The 21,529-nt window shown below is 32.5% G+C and overlaps 1 protein-coding gene and 1 long non-coding RNA gene across 6 annotated transcripts in view; one reads left to right on the top strand and one right to left on the bottom strand.

Annotated features, from left to right (window-relative positions):
* The window catches only part of LOC141459160 (early estrogen-induced gene 1 protein), a 166,214-nt gene extending 160,476 nt beyond the window's left edge, over window positions 1-5,738 (top strand). For all 5 annotated transcript variants that reach the window (XM_074137874.1, XM_074137899.1, XM_074137909.1 and 2 more), the window contains 2 exons: window positions 173-390; window positions 3,838-5,738. In XM_074137874.1, the coding sequence (XP_073993975.1) occupies window positions 173-390; window positions 3,838-3,956 (337 nt within the window). In that variant the 3' untranslated portion in view covers window positions 3,957-5,738. The remainder of the gene's footprint in view (window positions 1-172; window positions 391-3,837) is intronic.
* A 2,017-nt stretch (window positions 5,739-7,755) lies between these two features.
* On the bottom strand, window positions 7,756-21,472 carry LOC141459178 (uncharacterized). Its single transcript, XR_012461402.1, has 3 exons — window positions 20,421-21,472; window positions 13,402-13,586; window positions 7,756-8,261 (listed from the first exon to the last, which is right to left on the bottom strand). It is a non-coding gene; the product is annotated as an uncharacterized lncRNA (long non-coding RNA).
* Between the last annotated feature and the right edge of the window lie 57 nt (window positions 21,473-21,529).

Below are 21,529 nucleotides of genomic sequence, written 5' to 3'. Positions count from 1 at the left end.
TAACTGTGAAATATGTGTCTAAAATGGCAGAATTTTTAAAATTTTCGTATGTGTCGTGACACTTCATAAATTCGATCTGTTTGAATTACTTATTAATAAAAATCAAATATTTGCTAACCTTTAAGTAAAACTTCATTAAAATATTTATTTTTTGTTATTGCCGTAATAAAAGGAACAATGGAGGATCGGCATCTGGGCTTGTTGAAACCGGCTCACTGGACCGAGGTAAAGCAGCCTTGGAAAGAAGAAAGAAGGCAGCTGAAGAAGGAAGTACTGTTGGTGGTTGCGGAGGAACGGGCAGGGTAGAATTTACAAGGGTTAATCCTAATTCGCTAATAGATCAGCTGATAAGGTCAACAAACCTAGACAATCCAGATGATGCAGCAGAAAGTAAATAAGATTCAGTATTTAATAAGTTTAGGATGGATGATTTGCGAGGAATCGGTCAAATAAAACAACTCGTCTCTTTACCCACGTTTCGACAAATATATTGTCCTCTTCAGGGCCTGGATATTACAAATACAAAACAATTTACAGAGTCAGTAACATAGAAAAACCAGTAAAAATCAGTAATAAAAAAATAAACAGTAAAATACACTAAATTTTTTATAATTATTGAAACTTACGTGGTTATGCGGGTTGGTTGAGTTACAGAAACTAAGAGCCAGAAAGGGAGAAGCAGTTATATACACTGGGCCAAAAAAGTCTGTGAACACTAACCTAAATTTTATTACTTTTATTATTATCTTATTAGAAACTTCTTTTATTTTCAAATGAAATATACTATTCGATAGAGAGAAACCAGAGTTTTTCATTTTATATTCAATCTTTTATTTTTGTTCAGCAGGAATATCACAATTAAATGTTTAACAAAACAACACCCCAAACGAATGCAAAAAAAGTCTGTGAACAGCTGTATAAATATGTAAAAACATGAAGATAACAAACAGAAAAACGATTGAATAAAGTTTGAAAGTTCTCTATTGTATTGTAGAAACCACTACAGTCAGTTCTGTGAATAAATAATCTAATTAGTACATATTTAACCACTAATATGGAAGTTCCCAGACCAATTCGAGAACTTATTGTGACGTTGTGAAATGAAAGAAAAAGTATTCGAGAAATAGGGAAGATAGTTCAAAAAAACCCTTCAACGGTGCATAATATAATTAAAAAGTACGGAAATGTGATTAGTAGGCCACGCAGTGGACGGCCACCAAAACTTAATTCCTTTCATAAACGGCAAATTCTGAAGTCTGTTCGAGAAGAACCCAGGACAAGCGCTCAAAAAATCAGTCAAGAATTATCAAGTGGTTATGTGTAAGCGTAACACCACAGACAATTAGAAATAAATTACATGAATACGATTATTGCGGTCGAGTCCCGAGGAAAAAACCTTTAATCAATAAAATAAATCGTAACCGCCGATTGGATTTCGCGAAAGAATATGTTTCTAAGCCTTCTAGTTTCTGGGAAACCGTAATCTTTTCAGATGAGTCGAAATTCAATGTATGTGGGTCTGATTGACGACAAAAAGTGTGGCGAAAAAGAAATGAAGCTATGAAAATGAAAAATATGAAGCCTACTTTTAAGCATGGGGGAGGCAACATTCTGGTGTGGGGTGCATGAGTGCTAAAGGAGTGGGCAAGTTAGATCTAATTAATGGTATGATGGACCAATATGTGTATGTGGATATATTAAGACGCAATTTAAACGAAAATTCAAAAAAATTAGGGTTGGAGGGAACGTTTGTCTTCCAACAAGACAATGACCCGAAACATACCGCACTAAAAACTCGGGAATGGCTTTTAAATAATACACTCTGGCGCCTAAACACCCCTCCACAATTGCCAGACCTTAACCCAATAGAACATTTGTGGGATGAAATCAGCCGCGAAATAAATAAACGAGGAATAAGAAACCGTGAACAACTAAAAAACGCTATTTTAGAAGAGTGGGATAAAATTCCAACATTGACGACCACAAAATTATTAGGATCGATGAAAGCTCGCTTGTTGGAAGTGATTAGGAACATAGGAGGTCCTACAAGTTTTTAAAATTTATAATTCACGTACAATGTGTAAGAATGATTTATTTCTGCAAAGTGTTCACAGACTTTTTTTGCATTCGTTTGGGGTGTTGTTTTGTTAAACATTTAATTGTGATATTCCTGTTGAACAAAAATAAAAGATTGAATATAAAATGAAAAATTCTGGTTTCTCTCTATCGAATAGTATATTTCATTTGAAAATAAAAGAAGTTTCTAATAAGATAATAATAAAAGTAATAAAATTTAGGTTAGTGTTCACAGACTTTTTTGGCCCAGTGTATATACAGATATAGCGGGACTTACACGGTAATTTTGGTAATTACTATTGGACAGATACAATAGACTAATTACAACAAAAGAGTAAATACAATAAATATTGGGAAATTTCTTTAAACAACAAAAATCGTTAAACACAAAACACAGGAGAAACCTTATGCACTAAATAACAAATAACCAAAAGATTTGAAGTAAATGTTAAAAAAAAAACAGCAATAATTATGTACAAAATTTGGATATCTATTTATTTTTTAATGATAAAATTGTAGCAGTTGGCTAAATTTGACGTGTCTGGCCAGACAAGTCAGTATCTTAAGGCGAGGTTATACCAGCATCAGTATGACTGTAAGACAAAAAAAGATGACAATTCCACCGCGCTACTTAGACACCACATGGACAACAAACACAACTTTGACTTTCAGAATGTGACAGTACTCGATAGGGGAAAAAACAAGAATAAGCGAAATTTTCTTGAAATGTGCCACATAGTAAAACAGAACGCAGTTAACTTTAGGACAGACACGTCAAATTTAGCTAGATTCTGAAGAGGACAATATATTTGTCGAAACGTTGGCAAAGAGAGTAGTTGTTTTATTTGACCGATTCCTCGCAAATCATCCATCCTAAGTTTAACAATTTATGGTCACGAAACCAACATATTCGTATTTAATAAGTATTAATCCGCAACTATTTTTACTTTTTAGAAATTGTTTTTATTTATTTTTATCGAAAACTGTTGCGACATATTTTCAATCTTTATGAAATCTGGCAGTAATTAAAGATGATGAATAAGTTGGAGGTCTAGGTGCGCGGTATCCTTAGATTTTCTTTGTCTAGGAGCCTCCTTTAAACCATTATCTGATAAGTGGATAGAGTTTTTGACGAGCGACGATGCCTTTAGGTTTTTGACACCCCATAACTTATAAAAATAAATGAAATTTCTAAATGTAAAGTAAAATAAAGATGTAAACATATTGAATGTATGACGACACACAGAATATAGCTACTATTTACTAAGGTAGCTTCCCGTGTGAACGTAGTACACTGGACGCACATCTGCCCTAAATGCAAATGCACTTAACAAGATTGAAGTAGGTCTCTCGCTCACTAAGGGTCCAGTCTCATGTCCTACTACTTCAGATGCCTTTTTGCCCCACGGTACCGAAGCCTACTTTATTTTATTACGTTCATCCATCTTTTTTCAATTTGCTTTTGTTTTTTTTTATCGCTTTGCTATCTTGGGGTGATTTGCTGACATCATTAATATTAAGGAATCAATCAGTCAATCAATACTTCTTGTTAAATGGCGACTATTCTATCTTGAACCTACCAATCCCTACACAATTCCTTCACTTCTTAATACTCTTACCAATAGATAAAGCATTTCAATAGATAAGATTTAGTTCCTTCTTCAGATAACAGACATCTGGCCAACTTTATCTTAATAAACTAGGCTAATTATTATATTTAATCAAAACAAACAGGGTTAATGCTGTATTGTGTTGTTTCAGCTTCTGGTCTACAATTATTCATTGCAAAAGATGGTACGACAGCACTAGGAAGTCAAGAGGTGAAAAATCAAATGTCTACGGGTGTATTTAAACAAGTGGTAATAGAAGAAAATAGGTAACAAATGCTCCAAACCACATACAGTGCCAAACCAGACTTCTATTCAAATTTCATATGTATAAAAATTTACAATATGGCAATTAATATTTTAAACCCACCACTCGAACAATTTTATACTCTATTATATACATGATCGATGTATTAACGATTAAAAAATATATAAAACAAAAAATTGAAGCAATTATTTTAATACGTTTGTTTATATGTGGATTCAGTGATTGGAATTTTGTACCTCTCTTATAATTTGAATTTTTCAAGAAAAAGCAAAAAATAAGTAAAATTAAAAAATCAATTTGTGTCAACGGGGAACAATAATTTTTTTGCCTTAATTTTTATTTTTTTAATATTGAAAATTAAATGAAAATATTAAAAAGCTTCTTAATTATGGTCTTATATTTTCAGTATAAATTAATAAAGTACAACAGATTAATTAAAAGTCCTGATTGATATTTAATATGCAATATTGAAAAAAGTATGTTTATCGTAATACCAAAATTGGTGGTTATCTCCCCTAAAGTTCAACTATTCTGTGTAGTAACAAAAAACAAAAAAAAAGTTTTAATTGTGAGTGTGCTTCCAAATAAGAATAGAAGAACATAAAAAAAAAAATAATTATTCAATTTGCCAAAATAAGTAAGGTATATTGTATTTATATTGGGATATATTAATTGTTGTTCGTACCATTCTATAAGTAAATGGGCCTTGTAAATGTATTCTAAGGTTCAAGGTGTTCAGAAAAATTATTAACATAAATTATATACATATTGCTGAGAAGTTAGTGGGAACCGATTTAATTTCGTGTAAATAGAGGTAATGCAGTTATTATTATAAGGTTAGTTTCAACTAGTGTATGACACAATGTAAAGCAGCTTGAGTAAAATGAACTCATCTCTTTTCAACAAATATTGTGATTTTTCTAACAATATATTATTTATCCTTACTTATTCTTTATTGTATAGATCTATATTGCGGCAAGTAACCCTCCAATTGTGATTTCTTTTTTTTATTTTCTCCTTTTTTTGGTCATTTATTTTATAAATGACGAATATGAGGTTTAAATTATTTTTTGTTTTGTTTCAATATATAATTTATTTGACTGTTGTTTTGCATTATTTTTGTATTCGTTTTATTTATTGAAATTAATGTGTTTATGTGAAAAAAATGAACAAAACACATAAATGATTGATGAAAATGTAGTATTTTTTAATAATTTTCGGACAAAATGAAGGCTACATTTGTGGGTTTTTCAAATGCTCATTTTATCTTCTGATTTTGTGTAAATACAAAAATTTGTTTACCTTCGATCAGGTAAGCTTACTTAATAAAACTCGAGTACTATTTAACAATTTTATACATTAATGTGATTTGCACTGATCTGATACAGCATTCCTTCCATTTTGTTTGTCTACTTTATATTGCAAATTCTTCCATTTAATTCCCATTTGTATAAGTAATGCTATTCTATTATTCAAAGCGTTCTCTTCCACAAATTCATCACAGATACTAAAAGACTAATTTTGTATTTAACTTTATTTTATAACTACTTCACTGATAATTGATTTTTGCGGGTGGAAATGTTACTAGAAATTATAGCACTTTTGTTTATAAAAATTACCTGTATAAATAATTTATTAGTTGTAAAAAAATAAGTGTATATGAGTAAAACCAAATTCAGTGGGGGCCATCTAAGAAGGATGTTTAACGAATTTCTGATAGTCAAGACCTCTACATTCTTTATATCACACTGTACATCCACTACCTAGTGATAATGGGCAGTGTTGTCTGTAACGAGAAAACACTTTCCGCAGGCCGGCAATGCACTATAAAAGGCTTCAGGCAAATAACCTTAGATGTAGATGGATCGTGGTTCATTGTTTTTGAAACGATTTTCACTGTAGAAAGGAAGTTTGAGGAATTCTAAAGAGTTGAAGTGAGGATTATTTGAAGAGTTACCAAAAGGCTTATTAAAATAAAATATAAATATATAACAGAAGTGAATTAGCAATTATAGCTTTACAATTTTTTCCTTTCCTTGTTTTATGTTTCTTTAATTGCCACCACCATTTTTTTTTTATTTCAAAACAGAATTAAATTTTATTAAAGTATAACATATTCAAACTTTTGAAGAATAACAATACATTTAAAAAAAATAGTGAAGGCAGGGAAGTATTAGTTCAGTACTTAGTGCACTGGATTCTCACGCGGAGAACTCAGGTTTTCCGGCCCTTAGATTTTTTCTTCCTAGAAATCTGTTACAACTTGCTACCTACTGATGATGGGCAGTGTTGTCTGTAACGAGAAAACACTTTCCGCAGGCTGGAAATGCGCTATAAAAGGCTTCAGGCAAATAACATTAGATGTAGTCACGCCTTAAATAATTATCAATGAACAAATCAACATTATTCATTGTTTTTAGTGACTGATTCATTAATCCATAAGTAAGAAAGAATATTGCCAACTTCTGTCATTGTTTTTTATTTTTGCCGAGCTTTCAACGTAGGGACTAGGACATCTTCACGGCTAATGGACAATACAGTGTAAAAAGTATAATTGTCAGTAATACAAGCCGTATGAAGGTGACCTAGTCCTACGTCGAAATCTCAGCAAAAATTAAAAATAATGACAGAAATTGGCATTATTCTTTCATCCTTCTGAGAAAATTCAGCTACCACCAAACTCGCAAACAATTTCTTTAGTATATAACTTTGTTTTCACTTCCTAGTATCTAATTTTTGTTTTCTAACTTTGATTGATGTCGTGAAAACTGTTAACCTTTACATTGTTCAACGTTAAATGTCGAACGCTTTCGCCTTCTATATGCTGCTGGATATTCTACCATTACTCTCTCAACCATGCTGTTATTAAGTTACTTTAATGTTTCAGCAGTCTTTAGTTTCTGTTATCTCTATATATCTTCTTCAAATGCTCCGCTAAGCTTCCCTTGAAATGTTTATTGCGTCATGCAACTTGGCAATTCCTCACCTTATTTTTGACCTTACATTGAAGAAGCAAAACGGTTAGATTTCATTCATTTATTTTTTATGTCTTTTTTTCGGCCTTTCAGTGATGGTAGTGTGACAATATTTCAGTTTATTTCGTCAGTTTTCAATAACGATCATGGATTAAGAAGGAAATAATTTGGATTTTATTCCAATTCTTAATTATAAAGAGATTCTGATCTGCTTCTTTTTTTAAAATGACTTGCTGAATTATTTCTTACCCTTGCCAGCCTTCCATACGACTGCAAATGTTTCCCATAGTTCTTTTGCCAAACTGTAACTAAATTTTTGAATTATGCTTATATATTTCTTTCTCATTTTTAATGCTCCTATTTTTACCAATTGCATCACATAATTGGAAATTTAATAACTGCAATAGAAAGAGCAAATTATCCGATTTCAATTAACCTTTCAATACTGAGTCAAATGGTAGGGGATGCGCACAAAAATGCCTGCATTTACGTGCAGTTTGAATGTTTAATAGTCTAACTTTTATTGTAGTGATTGCTCTAAGCTTCAGCTCAACTATTCATAAAATGACATTTAATTTAAAACATATCTCTTCGAGAGGAAATGCTCTACAACATTGCTTTTAGAACGTGTTATGATATGTTTAGTGGTTTGATAAGGTAATGCTTTTTAAGTAGAACCAGAAGCGTTTGCAATCAAATCACGTTTCAGTTGCTTCATAGTTCTCAGAAATCCTTACTACTGGGCCCCCCACTGATCTATATTGGTTCCCCCGAAAAAATTAAATATTTGTAAATTGTACATAACACTGGCTGGCTCATTTGTATTGTGCTCATTACGGTAATGTGTGTATTATGTAATATGATGTTATGATTGAAATTTTTGTTGAATATTGTTATTGAGGAGAATTGTACGTTCGATAAGTAATCGTCATTTTAATACTCAGGTTTATTAATTTTACCTTCCTAGCGGGCGCATTATTTATTTAAATCAATAAAAGTAAAGAAAAAACGAAACACCAAAAATGTACTGTTAGCAGATATTATTTGATTAAATTATTTAAAATCTATGATAATAAATGCAATAATTTTAGGAAAATTCCTAATTAATAATAAAAGCCTAAATTGATGTTTTTTTTTATTTAGTTATTTGGCTCTAATTGCAAAATAAACAATTTTTTCAAACAAAAAACGTCTTTTCTCACACTTTGTAATCCGCTCACCTTATTTGCAAGATATTTTTAATTTTTATTTTGTAACTTTATTTTAAAATTAATTCTTGCTACATCTAATTCCACTGGAAGTAATTCGGAACAATTTCTTCTTGCATCATGTATTCTATATAACAAAATTTTGTTATTATTTAAAATAGCCCACTGAAAAATATATATATTTATACGTATATATATAAAGATGCTAACTGTTTGTTAATTTATAATAAAATTTCGTATTGTAATGAAATGGTTACTTCTTATTATTCATTCCTACAAAGTATATTTTACAAGGAACATGTCGGATGCAGCTTCGATTTCAAATTTTATATTATTTCATGAAAAAGCGAATGAAGAGGGGGAGTTAGAGATTACTGCTACTAACGCTTTTTCATGTGGCTCGTTATTCATCTGATAAGCGCCCAGCTAGGTAGCTGGAAATTGCAAGATTGCAGGTGCAATCTTTTCGACGATGCAGAGTCTTGGGGTTCGATAATTTAATACACTTTTCGAATGCGCGCGAAAGTTATCTCTCATTTGAAGTGAATTAGTTCAGGGGAGTCTTTAATTTTATTGGTTGTCTGTTCTGATTAAATGAAAGTTGGAGAAGATTGAATTTAGATGGATATACGTATTTTTGCCATTTTCTCCATGCCAATAGTTTTAACGTAATACGTTTTTGGGTATGCCGTTAATTGCGTTGTTGATGTGGCAGGAATTCTAAGTAGCGTACGACTTCATTGTATGGCTGGAAAATTCGCTTTCTGCGTGGTTCAGCTGTTAAGTTGCTCATTTAAATTGATTGCAGGAAATACAGCTGAACACGAGGTTGGGGACATGGCTAACCTTTAGCTCTGTATAATTTCACAGTTTGTACTTGTACTTCACAGTTTTTTTGAGTTGTGAGTTTTAAGTTGTGAAAATATTGTGTTCAAGAGCTGAAATTTAAATTGAGAGTAGTTTTAAATGTGATAGTGTTAAATTGCGGCCTCCCCGAGGCTCAAGACTCGAAGCTATGACTGGACAACTGATACGGTGGAACCAAGGCCAGTTGGAAGTTTGGAAAATCGCTAAAAAATGACCAAAAGAAAAATTAAATAAAACATTAGATACAACGCTAAGTACTAACATTTAAGAAGGCCAAACTCCATCAGTACTAATAACACAGAATAATTTAAATTCAATAATAATGCAATTCAGTTACTACGAATACAATTTCATCTGCTCATTTTAGTCTTATGTAAGCACAGGGTAGAAAACTTATAAACAAAAAAAATCCAACTTGAATCCTCCAATAAAAATTGCAAACATTTTAAACTTTTAATTTCTCTACAATGGGTTAAGCACAAGTCTAAGTGCCGAAAATTTTCCATTCATTGCACATTAAGCGACTTAACACTAATCACCCCAACTGTTGTCTTACTGATTTTAGGTATTGCCTGACTATCATTTTCTTACTTTTTTTATCAACTCCTGGAAGAGTAAGCTGGACAGACTGTGGTTGGTAATGTAAGTCATTCCAACAATGTGATCATGCAGTGGTTGAAGTTAACTAAAACTTTTCAACGCGCTACGCTTAAACATGGTGTGACATTCATTCTCTAAAACGATAAGCTCGCAGATAATGGTTAACCACCTTATCCTTGAGATATTTTATTCAATCACCTACTAAAACAAGAACTGCATAAAAAATGAAATCTGCAACTATCACGTTGGCATTCTATAAAAACCAGCCCCAATTCGCGATGGGAGTTGGACAAAAAGAGGCAATTAAAAAGCTGGTGTTTTCCAGACTTCTGTCCAAAGTATTTGAGCCACATAATGACTTCAAAGGAGATTTCTATGGAGCAAATCTCAGAAAACTTTGCCACTCCATTACATCTGACTTTATCATCTTGACTTTTCTGCTTCCGTTATAAAATTTGCCATAAGAAAATTTCCTGTTTTTAGTCTCATGATGGTTATTGCTCTCAGCGATGCGAACCACTTCCATCATCTCCTGTATCGCATCAATCGTGGTGAATTTTTAAAATTTAATTTTTAAAAAGTAATATGTATTACCTTTTTCTGATAAATCTCATCTGCTTGTGTTTTAGAAAATAATGCATACTCAGCCAGTTTTGGAGTTAGTTTCTATTACTTTCTTCGTTACCTTAACAAAAACTTACAGTTTAAAAAGTTAAGTATAAGGGTTGATTAAACGCCAAAAGGTACACAAATCAGCGAGTACCCAACATTTCATTAATACTTCATTAATAGTTAAGTAATTCTACTGCATTAATTTTCATTAATAAGTTATTTTTTAGAATTTATTAGATGTCACAGACCCTTATGCTGGCCATTTTCGTCTACAAAATATATGTTCAAGTAGCACTGTAGATTGACTGTAATATCTAGTTATTTATAATAATCAAACTATTAATTACAGGTTAAAAAGAAAAAAAAATATGAGGCTAAAAAATTCAAAACTTTTTTTTATAAAAAACTTACATTAATGATTTTATTTTATTTATTTATTTTTATTTTTAAATAAAAATCGTCGGTTTAAGTTCATTCTTCGATTAAAGTAATTGTTATTGTATGAAGTAGTCAAACGTTTATAATAATAGGTAATAATTATCTGGCTTTATCGCAAATAATATAGTTTTCTTCAATTACATTCTCAATCTAGGTATTCATACCACAATGTTGTATATATGTAATATAAAGTAAATAAGATATGCATATTTTTAGGACAGCTAATTATTCCAGGATTTTACTATAAGTAAAATTAGGGGGACTAAATTAAATTACAATTGAGAAATGAATAATTGTTGTTGAATAATCTACTTGTTATTATCTGTGTATTATTTGTGCTCACGAATATTTCGGTAAGACGAATTCAAGGCAGTAGCCTACTCTAACTTTGTCTTTTTCTACTTTAACATGCATGTACGTATATATATATGTGATTTATCATAATTATAACAAAAAAATATTATAAATGAAGTGGCCAGCATAAGGGTCTGTGACATCTAATAAATTCTAAAAAATAACTTATTAATGAAAATTAATGCAGTAGAATTACTTAACTATTAATGAAGTATTAATGAAATGTTGGGTACTCGCTGATTTGTGTACCTTTTGGCGTTTAATCAACCCTTATACTTAACTTTTTAAACTGTAAGTTTTTGTTAAGGAGATTTTTGTAACTTTTGGATAGATTTTTCTTTTTGTCTATTTTGCAAAGTTATATATCTGCTTTACAGATTTTTTTAAAATTTGGGATAAGCAATTCTATCATTATAACCTGATAAGGTGTTAAATCGGAACCTAACTACCACTGGAGAGATCTTTTTAAATAATGATTATAGTTGCGGTCCCCAAACCATCCTCAATAACAATTTTTTTTGAGAAAGCGTTTTGAATAAAATAGGAAGGTATTTGTACTTAAGTAACAAAATAAAACTGCGATTTCAGTACTTCCTTTTAAGAGGAGCAAGAAAAACAGTACTTCTCCCTAAAACGCAAAGATTTTGAATCGAACGACAATTCATTGATGTAAATCGGTTCACTCACTGTTAATTTTAACGATTGTAGTACTTCCTCTTAGTAGGTGTAACAGCATGATGGCACTTCACAGCCACGTAGAGGAACTTTAATCATTTCTTCGTGCTAAATTTTATCAAAATCGGACTAAGCTTTGTAGAAATATTGGTAATAATAGTTTTAGAAAGGGCCTTATTTGGGTGGGGCAAACTCCCCTCCTTATGAGGCAAAGCGTCGAGACTTTTAAAGTGAAAATCTGTACAAAATTTCGATTCGAATGACCATTCATGAAAATCGGTTCACATGTCGATAATTTGAAATGATTGCTATACTTCCCCTTAACAAGTGTAAGAGCAGATCGTCGCTTTATTGTTACGTAGGGGAGCCCTAATCCTATCATCCTACCAAATTTTATCAAATTCGGGACAAGATTTACAGAGTAATTAGTAATAATAATTTTGGAGGGGGCCTTACATAAAGGGGGCTAACTCCTCTCCCATTCGATGTACAGCGCCGAGACCCCCAAAAGGCACATCTACATAAAATTCCGAATCGAATGACACCTCATTCATGAAAATCGGTTCTCGCGTTTAGGCGCTACGTTGTTTACAAAAAAGGTAACAACAAGAAGAACAACAACAAGAAGAACAACAACAAGAAGAACAAGAACAAGAACATTTTTTGAAAAAGCCGTTTTTGCTCATTTTCGGCAACTTTTTTCTCAAAACCTATTAGATCTGGGTGGTTGCAAAAAAATTACAGTTATAAAGGAGGGTTTGGAGTAAGATTTAAAGAAAATTTGGGAATTTTATCTTTTATAGAAAAAGAGAAAAAAATTGTCAAAGTTGGGTGTTTTTCAACGTTACGCTTTTTCGTGCAGTTTTTGATGGTCAACCCTTATACAACTGTCCTACCGGACAGTTTTAATTAGAGTACTTCACTTTCATTTTGTATAAATTTTGGTTGTACCACTCTCACATACGCCCAACTTACACCACGCATTCCTTACAATTAAATTTAACACAAATTTTACAATCAAAACTTGTATTTATATTTTTATTAAGTTAAGGCTTTGATTTTTTGTTTAACCAATGTTCAACGGCTTTGATTTTTTGTTTAACCAATGTTCAACAGCCTTTAATAAAAAAAATTGAAACTCAAATACAATATACGAAACTTTTATGTAAAAAGTATTATTAAATAATATTGCGCCATAACGATTAGTTTAATAGAATAAATTCTTTCACTTATGGTTTCCAAGTTGATCCATGCTTTCTGAGAGGAAAGTAAGGAGGTCGCACGTTGGAATGAAGACCTATGAGGAATGCAATATAGAACAACTGCAGGAATTTCATTACTGAGCAACCACCACACACACGCCTTTATGAGCAGAATACAACACTCTTCATCCCATTATTGACAGCTTTATCATCGTCCCTTATTAAGCTGGAAATGCCTTTTAACTCACTCAATTTTTTTCTTTAAATCTTTTCCCATCTCCAAGGAAATGTAAAAAATGAAATAAAATTTTAATGCATTAATATAAATTTTTACTATGCAAAATTTTTATTTCAATAGGGATGGTAATTTAGAATAATATTCACGTATATGAGTATTATTTACGGACTTATGTGGATGTTTATATATTTCTGAATAATAGTATAATCTCAGTGGTTGTAACATAGTTTACTTAGATTAATAAAATAAAACCTATGTACCCAATGTGAATAGCCACTTACTTTTATTCATTATACTTTGGACTGTACGTTTTACACGTCAGCAGATGTATAAGTATATAAATATAATGTATCTTTGTTTTATTGATATTTACTTATGTCTAGCATCTTCATTGGGTCACCAGTCATGGTTTTTACTTTTTTATACTCCTTATTAATTTAAGAGTGTTGAGATGGTGTCTGATTTTCTAAAAAAAAATAAGAAAAAAAAGAAGTGTATAACCGGATTTACATCTTATTGGCCTCCGCTAGAGAAAAAAATGTCCGTAAGTAAAGAAAACATCTCAAAAGCGGAAAATACAACTGCATCTAACGATGAAGTGTTAAATAATGTTTAATTAATACATTGGTAATTTTGTCTTTGTGGGTTGGCGGCATTGTGGCGTCAGTAATGCGGCTTGTAGCGTCTGTACAGCGTCATTGTTGTAGTTGTCATTGTTGTTGTTGTTGTTGTTGGTGTGTACTGGGAGTTAACGTCAAGTGTATATAGTACCTTGTGTAAGAAAGTACAATTAAAATAAAAACTATAAAACATATAAGTGTTGTTTATTCGTAGCAGCTGCAGCAGAAACCTCGCAATTAAAAACATTAACAAGAAAACTTTTAACAGGTTATGGGCCCAGGCCGTTGTCCATCTTAAAAACTACTAAAGGAATATAAAGGTTAGTTGCACGTTGTTACAATAAAAATCCGTAAAAAATGAATCTATTAAACGAAGTGATAGAAATAGACAAATTGAAGAAACCCGAGGACTTCCAATGTTGGAAATTTAAAATAACAATTTTATTGAAGGCCAATGGGTTATATGGCATTGTGTCTGGGGAGGAAGCGTCACCTCCACAAGACCATAAGGACTATAATTTGTTTGTTCAGAGGGACGCAAAAGCGCAAAAACTTATTATCCTCTCAATAGACAAAATACCACTGACACATGTTATGACTTGCAATAACTCTAAAGAAATGTTCAAAAAACTAAAAGAAGTGTATGAGCGTGATTCAACGCAACAAAAATTCGATTTAATGCAAGAATTTTTTAACTTCAAGTTTAATAATAGCGTTGATATATCAACTAATATTAGCATTTTAGAAAACCTGGTTTTTCGGTTAAAAGCCCTGAATAATGAAATAAACGACAGCATGGTTATGTCAAAAATTTTAACTAGTCTTGACAGTAAATATAGACATTTTTGGAGTGCCTGGGAGAGTACCCCCAACGAGGAAAAAACACTGTCAAATTTAATCACAAGACTAGCAAATGAGGAGAAACGTTTCTCATGCTCAGAGGATGTTGCAGTAGCATTCAAAAGCGAGATTAAAAATAAAACAAATCGTTCTTATTCAACACCGGTAAAATGTTTTAATTGTTCGAAACCAGGACACATATCTAAGTTTTGCCCCAATAAGAGGCAAAGTAAATTCTGTAAAATATGCAAAAAGAATAACCATGATGAAAAGAACTGCTATTTTAGAAAAAATAAACACCCTGAAAAACACGACATATCTTTTCTGGCTAATGAAACATCAAACTCCAAGTGGATATTGGATTCGGGATCTTCGAGTCACATGACGAATGATGAAATAGTGTTACAAGGAAAACGGAATTCCAGTGGCCTATACTCGGTAGATCTGGATATTAAGGAAAGAGTAGAAGCGAACTTTGCAGAGAATTTGAATCCCAGAACATGGCACAGACGTTTGGGACATGTAAGTCAAGAGTGTATTAATAAACTCAGTGGAATGGTGGATGGATTGAATTTAAAAAATGAAAGATCTCAGTTCGACTGCGAGACAGGTATGCAAGCTAATTTAAATAAAATAATTTCTTTAGAAGATGAAGTAAAACAACTGTACGTAGAATTACGAGCGTCTAAAGTTAAATTGCTAAAAAAGATCGAAGAAGCATCTTTGATGACTAATAAGTACATGAAAGGAAAAGGTGAATTAAAAACGGATGTTAAACCATTAGAAAATCATATTTTAGAATTGAATGAAGAAAAAAGAAATCTCGAATGTAAGCTTAAAAAAATTCAAAGTGAATTACAGTATAATCAAGTTAGTGAGGATAAAATCCAGACTGATATAATAACTGCACCAAATGGAAATTCGCCTGTTAAGGATAGAGAAATCACTGGGAAAAATAGAAAAGAGAGACGGAAGAAATTACTGCAATTACTTACTGAGAAGGAGAAATCGGAGAGAAATTTAGAGAAAAAGGAGAAGAAATTAAGATTTGCTGATGAACCAGAAAACACGCCTGTAGAAACTTATGCCAAAGAGCTGGAACAGCTGAGTGAAACCAGTGACAGAGAAGTCAAAGAAGAAGAAGAAGATACAGTAGGAGATGAAAAAAGTGCTACAACCTACCAAATGCTCAAAATTAAAGGATTAACACCTAAAAGAAAGAAAGAAGTGAGAAATCCGCGAGTAAGGTATAAAAATAAATAGCTTACTCAGACGCCGACTATGCGGGAGACCCTGAGACTCGTCGCTCAACAACTGGATTCGTGATATATTATGGAGGCGGGCCGGTTAGCTGGTGCTCGCGAAAGCAAAATATAGTGGCATTATCAAGTGCGGAAAGTGAATATATTAGTAGTGCCGAATGTTGTAAAGAGTTAATTTTTATAAAAGAACTCATAAATGAACTAACTGGTAAAAATTTGAATTGTACATTATTTATAGATAATAAAAGTGCTATTGATATAATAAAGAATGGTAACATAAATAAAAGATCAAAACACATAGATGTAAGATACCATTATATAAAAAGAAAAATATGACAACTGTGAAATTAATGTAAAACATTGTAGTTCGAATGATCAAGTCGCAGACATTTTCACAAAACCTTTAGGTGGAGTAAAATTCAATAAATTTAAAGACTTAATTGTTTCATAAATAAATGCATACCTGTTATAGATAAAGATAAAATTAGGGGGTGTGTTAAATAATGTTTAATTAATACATTGGTAATTTTGTCTTTGTGGGTTGGCGGCATTGTGGCGTCAGTAATGCGGCTTGTAGCGTCTGTACAGCGTCATTGTTGTAGTTGTCATTGTTGTTGTTGTTGTTGTTGGTGTGTACTGGGAGTTAACGTCAAGTGTATATAGTACCTTGTGTAAGAAAGTACAATTAAAATAAAAACTATAAAACATATAAGTGTTGTTTATTCGTAGCAGCTGCAGCAGAAACCTCGCAATTAAAAACATTAACAAGAAAACTTTTAACATGAAGTCACCCAATATCAACTGGGACGCTACATAAGTAGCAATGAGGCCGTATGGCGTATTTTATCATTTTCCATTCATGAGCGATATCCAACGGTTGTTCATTTAGCAGAAAATGGACAGCGTGTGTATTTTACATCAGAAAATATACGTGCAAGAGCAATGTCACCACCTCCAACAACATTAACTGAATTTTTTACATTATGTAGAAATTCTACCTTTGCAAGGACACTACTGTACTCTGAAGTAGGGATAATTTTATTGTTAATTTTCATTTCGATGTATTGTATACATTTGATCATTAATAAATTATGATTGAGTTATCAAAACTGCCTTTTTGTTAAACACAGCAACGTGTGAACGGGTACAGCTAGTTATTTAATAATATTAATTCGGGCATATGATGTAACATATGATATATTGCATGTAAAAATTATTGAAGCTAGGGGTTTTTTGTTTTATATAGCATTGTGTACTTTTGAATGCCTTACCCATTTTTAAGAAAGAAAGAAATAATAAGAATTCGTTGTGGTTGTTTTCTTTCTCTTAGCTTCAGGTGTGGGGTAGCCTAAGGCAGATAAAGTTGTCAATGGCAGATAAAGTTTGTCAAAGGCAGATAAAGCTGATCAATTGAACATTGTAAAATAGGGAGAAGTGTTTGTCGTTTAAACGATTTGTTTTGCAAGTAAGGAATAGCAATTCAGATTGTTTCATCGGCCGTAAGTAAAACCCAGTTACACATTACATCGTTGCATTTCATCCTCAAAAATGAATTCATTAAGAGAAACTGATAGAATTAGCCAGAATATTAGTAATTCTACCATTGGTGCTATTCGGGCACTCCATTTATTTTTTTTTAATGATTTAAGGCGCGTCAACATCTAAGGTTATTGGCGCCCGGAGCTTTTTTCAGTGCACTGCCGGCCTCCGGACAGTGTTTTCTCGTTACAGACAACACTGTCCATCACCGGACAGTGAGCTGTAAGAAGCTCCTAGGAAGAGAAAATCTAAGGGTCAGCAGCTGGATTCGAACCCGGGACCTCCGCGTGGGAGCCCAGTATGCTAACCTCATACCTAATCCCTTCCCTCACATCATTTATTAATTTTTGAGGGTGAAGGTAATCGTCAAAAAAGAGCTAGGTTTCGAAAATTTGAAGGATTTACTTTCTTGTTGGATTCAGAAGAGTATAAGGCCAAACTTAAATTGATGGTAATACGGATGAACTATCTAAACGCTTTTGTACCAGTCTAATGAATTGACTTGAAAAGATTAAATGAAGAGGTTAAAGAGCTAGAGGATGAAGATAGTGAAGAGCAAGATGAGAACGAAGAAGAAAATAAATTAGATGAAGAAAGAAGTTATTCTGAGGTATTTTACCAACCTAAATTTTTGTTAAAAGATGTAGAAGATCCTATTCGTTCTTTTACCGTTAGTGACAATTACTCTGCCAATCGTTGGATTAAAGAGTTTGAATATATGAGAAAATTATTAAAATGGAACGATTTGGAAACTTTTATCTACGTAAAGAAATCTATAAAAGGTTATGCAAAAACAGTTAGTTATTAATTGTGAGCCGAATGTTAACAATTGGGTTAATTTGAAGAAAGTGTTAAGAGCTGAATTTCCAACTACGATAAATAGTGCTACTCTACATCAGATGTTAGTTAGCAGGAAAATGAAAAAAGAAGAGACTCTTAAAGAATACTTTTGCCACATGCGCGAACTGGCCGGAAGGAGTTGTATCGAAGATGATGCATTAATTAAATATACAATCGACGCCATCAATGATAATATACGAAACAAAGTTGTACTTTTTGGCTGATCTTCGGTTGCAGAAATTAAGAAAAGGGTTGATATTTATTTAGTAATTAAGTTAAGCAGTAAAATACATCCAGAGAAATGTCAATCGTTAGTATTCAAGAAATTTCCAGAGTCAATGCAGGAAAGAAGATTGAGAAATGTAGTTACCACGGGTATTGCGAATGTAGTTCGATGTTACAACTGGGCGAAAATGGGTCATGTTTCTTCAGCATGCACGGCTCCGAAACGAGAACCTAATTCATGTTTCAAATGCGGATCTCAAGGTCACCAAAAAAAGGACTGTCCACGAATACGTCCCACATCGAGACAACTCACTGAAGGTACAACGCATTTAAAGAGACGTCAATTGGCTGGATTGCAGACAGGTTAATTACCGTGAATTAAATAAAATCACTCTCTAAGACCGCTACCCAATTCCGCGAATAGATGACCATATAGATCAGTTGAAAGACCAATTTTACTACCCTAGACTTAAAAGATGCTTTCCACCACATAAAGATTAAGGAATCCTCAATTCCGTACACTTCATGTGTCACCTTCAAGGGACAGTGTGAGTATATGCGAATGCCATTTGGCTTGACTAATGGTCCTTCTCACTTTATGAGATTTATAAATCTTGAGAAAATCTTAGAAAATTGTTGGATGCAGAGAAAATATTAGTTAATATGGATGATATCCTTATCGCGACATCTACTGTGGAAGAAAATTTAAATACTTTAATCGAAGTTTTACAAATCCTGGTTCAAAATTGCTTTGAATTAAAATTTGCTAAATGTAGTTTCTTGCAAACCAAAATTAATTACTTGGGGTACTTAGTGGATGATAAAGGGATTCGTCCCTCCCCAGCAAATGTTGCTGCAGTCAATACCCAAAAATTTTCGCAAATTGCATAGCTTCCTAGGATTAATTTCTTATTTCCGAAAATTTATTCGTAACTTTGAATATTGCTATTCATCGCTCAGCCACTAAATAAGTTGTTGAAATCTTTTTTTTTTTTTTAATCATTTATTTAGTTACAATCAACGCATTTTGCGTTATAAGCAACAATGATAACAATAAATAACAGAATAAAAGAGTGGAGAAGTTACCCAGCGGTAACACTCCAAATACATTTTACTTTCTACTGACTCTCTTCATCAGAGAGGAGATCGCGAAGCCACTGTCTTTTAAGACGTCTGGAAGTGTTGTCTGGAAATGTTCTTGAAGATAGATGTTGTACCAGTGGATTGTGATGTGTTTGAATGTTAAGATGGAAATTTCTGTAACGTGTTTTTGCAACTTGTGTGACGAAAGGAATGTTCAAGTCTGTCTGAATGGTTTGATTGGTGACGTAGAAAGGAGCGTTTACTATAGAGCGAAGAATTTTAGATTGCAAGGACTGGATCCTTTGCAGATTTGAGCGTTTGGTTGAACCCCACAGTTCGATGCCGTAAGCCCAGACTGGCTTTAGTATACTTACATATATTAGTCTTGTTGAAATCTAAAATCAATTTCGTATGGTCCGAGGAAGAATCAAATCGTTTTGAGCGATTTAAAAATTTCCTTTGCAGTTAGCTTTTTTTTTCACCCACTGCACTTCCTGAGTTGCAGTGTGATGCAAGTTCGTAAGGTTATGGTTCGATCCTTATGCAGAAACAGTCAGGCAATGCGTACTACTAACGCTGATGAAGTTATTTTTTTTTTTTTTTTTTTTTTTTTTTGGCGCATCAACATCTGAGGTGATGAAGTTATTAAATGGCATACATACTATTTTTCCCACTACAGCAAGTCAGTAAAGTTAGTTTCCGATAGGGGTACTGCTTTCAGTTCAAATAAATTTATTAAATTCTGTAAATGTTCACCTATGAACATGAAACCGTGGTTACCTGTTAGTTAACCAATTGCTTTTTTTATTCATGATTAATTTTTCAAACTTAATGTGATTCAAACTTACTGTACTTTTCTAATTGCTGTTTTTAAATTCTAATGTTACTTACCTTAGTAATTTTAATTTTAATTGAAGACTTTTGCTGAGAATTACTGTTTGATTGAGAGACCAATCAAAGTCATGTTGGAAGAGCTGTAAGCGAATATTTTAATCGCTTTAAATCATATTAATTATTTAATAATTATAATAATACGGGCATATGATATAACACATGATATATTGCATGTAAACATTATTGAAGCTAGGGTTTTTGTTTTATATTTATATAGCGTTGTGTTCTTTTGATTGCCTTTACCTATGTTTAAGAAAGAAATAAATAATAAGAATTCATTGAGGTTGTTTTCTTTCCCGTAAATACTTCAACTTATTTATTTTTTTACCATATCACTCTCCAATAAAACATTTTTAATACTAAAATGCTGGAGGTTATATGGTGGACAAGATTTAGACTGGAGAAGAAATGTACGCAGCAAGGGAGTTCTTGTTGTGCCAAGCATCCCACAGCTCAGCACGTTGTGACATCACTTATTTATCATTATTTACCAGAAGCATAGCAACAATCTTGGAGTGATTTTATTAAGATTGAAATTCACCATACCCCCTTGAAATTTGGGGTAGAGAAATACTACTAAAGGTCAATGCGTGCGACTATTTGGGTACGGAAACCCTCAGGCAAATTCCAACTCTCCATCACTCGTCACATCTTAACTGACGCCTATGTAACTCTTTACTCACTCCTAAATTCTATCTGTGCAAAATCTATGGCAGAAGTGATTTAAGAAAAATAGATTTTTTGCTAATCAATCTTCAAAAAGGGAGTGCTTTTTAAAGATCGAATTTAATGGCATCACTGATTAGCAGTGAACAAATTTATCTGTCCTCAGAGAAACTTTAATTATTTTCTCTTACTCTTTTAATAGAAGAATGACGGGAACAAGTAGAGATATTTCTAAAAAGTGCGTACGTCGCTAAAGTTACATTTAAACACGCAAAAAAAAAATCTTCCACCAAGTAATTATTGCTTCAATCAATTCGATTTTAAATTTAATTGGAATACTATCCCTGGCCTGATGACGAACTTTACATAATCCACCCTCGGATGTTTCCGTCAAACTCCGTAACCCTACTGTAAGCGGGCATTTTATCTCCAGATGAAAA

Source organism: Rhodnius prolixus, unplaced genomic scaffold (assembly GCF_049639745.1).
Source record: "Rhodnius prolixus isolate KJV_2025 unplaced genomic scaffold, Rpr scaffold_1, whole genome shotgun sequence".
Lineage (NCBI taxonomy): Eukaryota > Metazoa > Arthropoda > Insecta > Hemiptera > Reduviidae > Rhodnius > Rhodnius prolixus.
The sequence above is the reverse complement of the archived record's forward strand: the minus strand, read 5'-3'. Positions and strand labels throughout refer to the sequence as shown.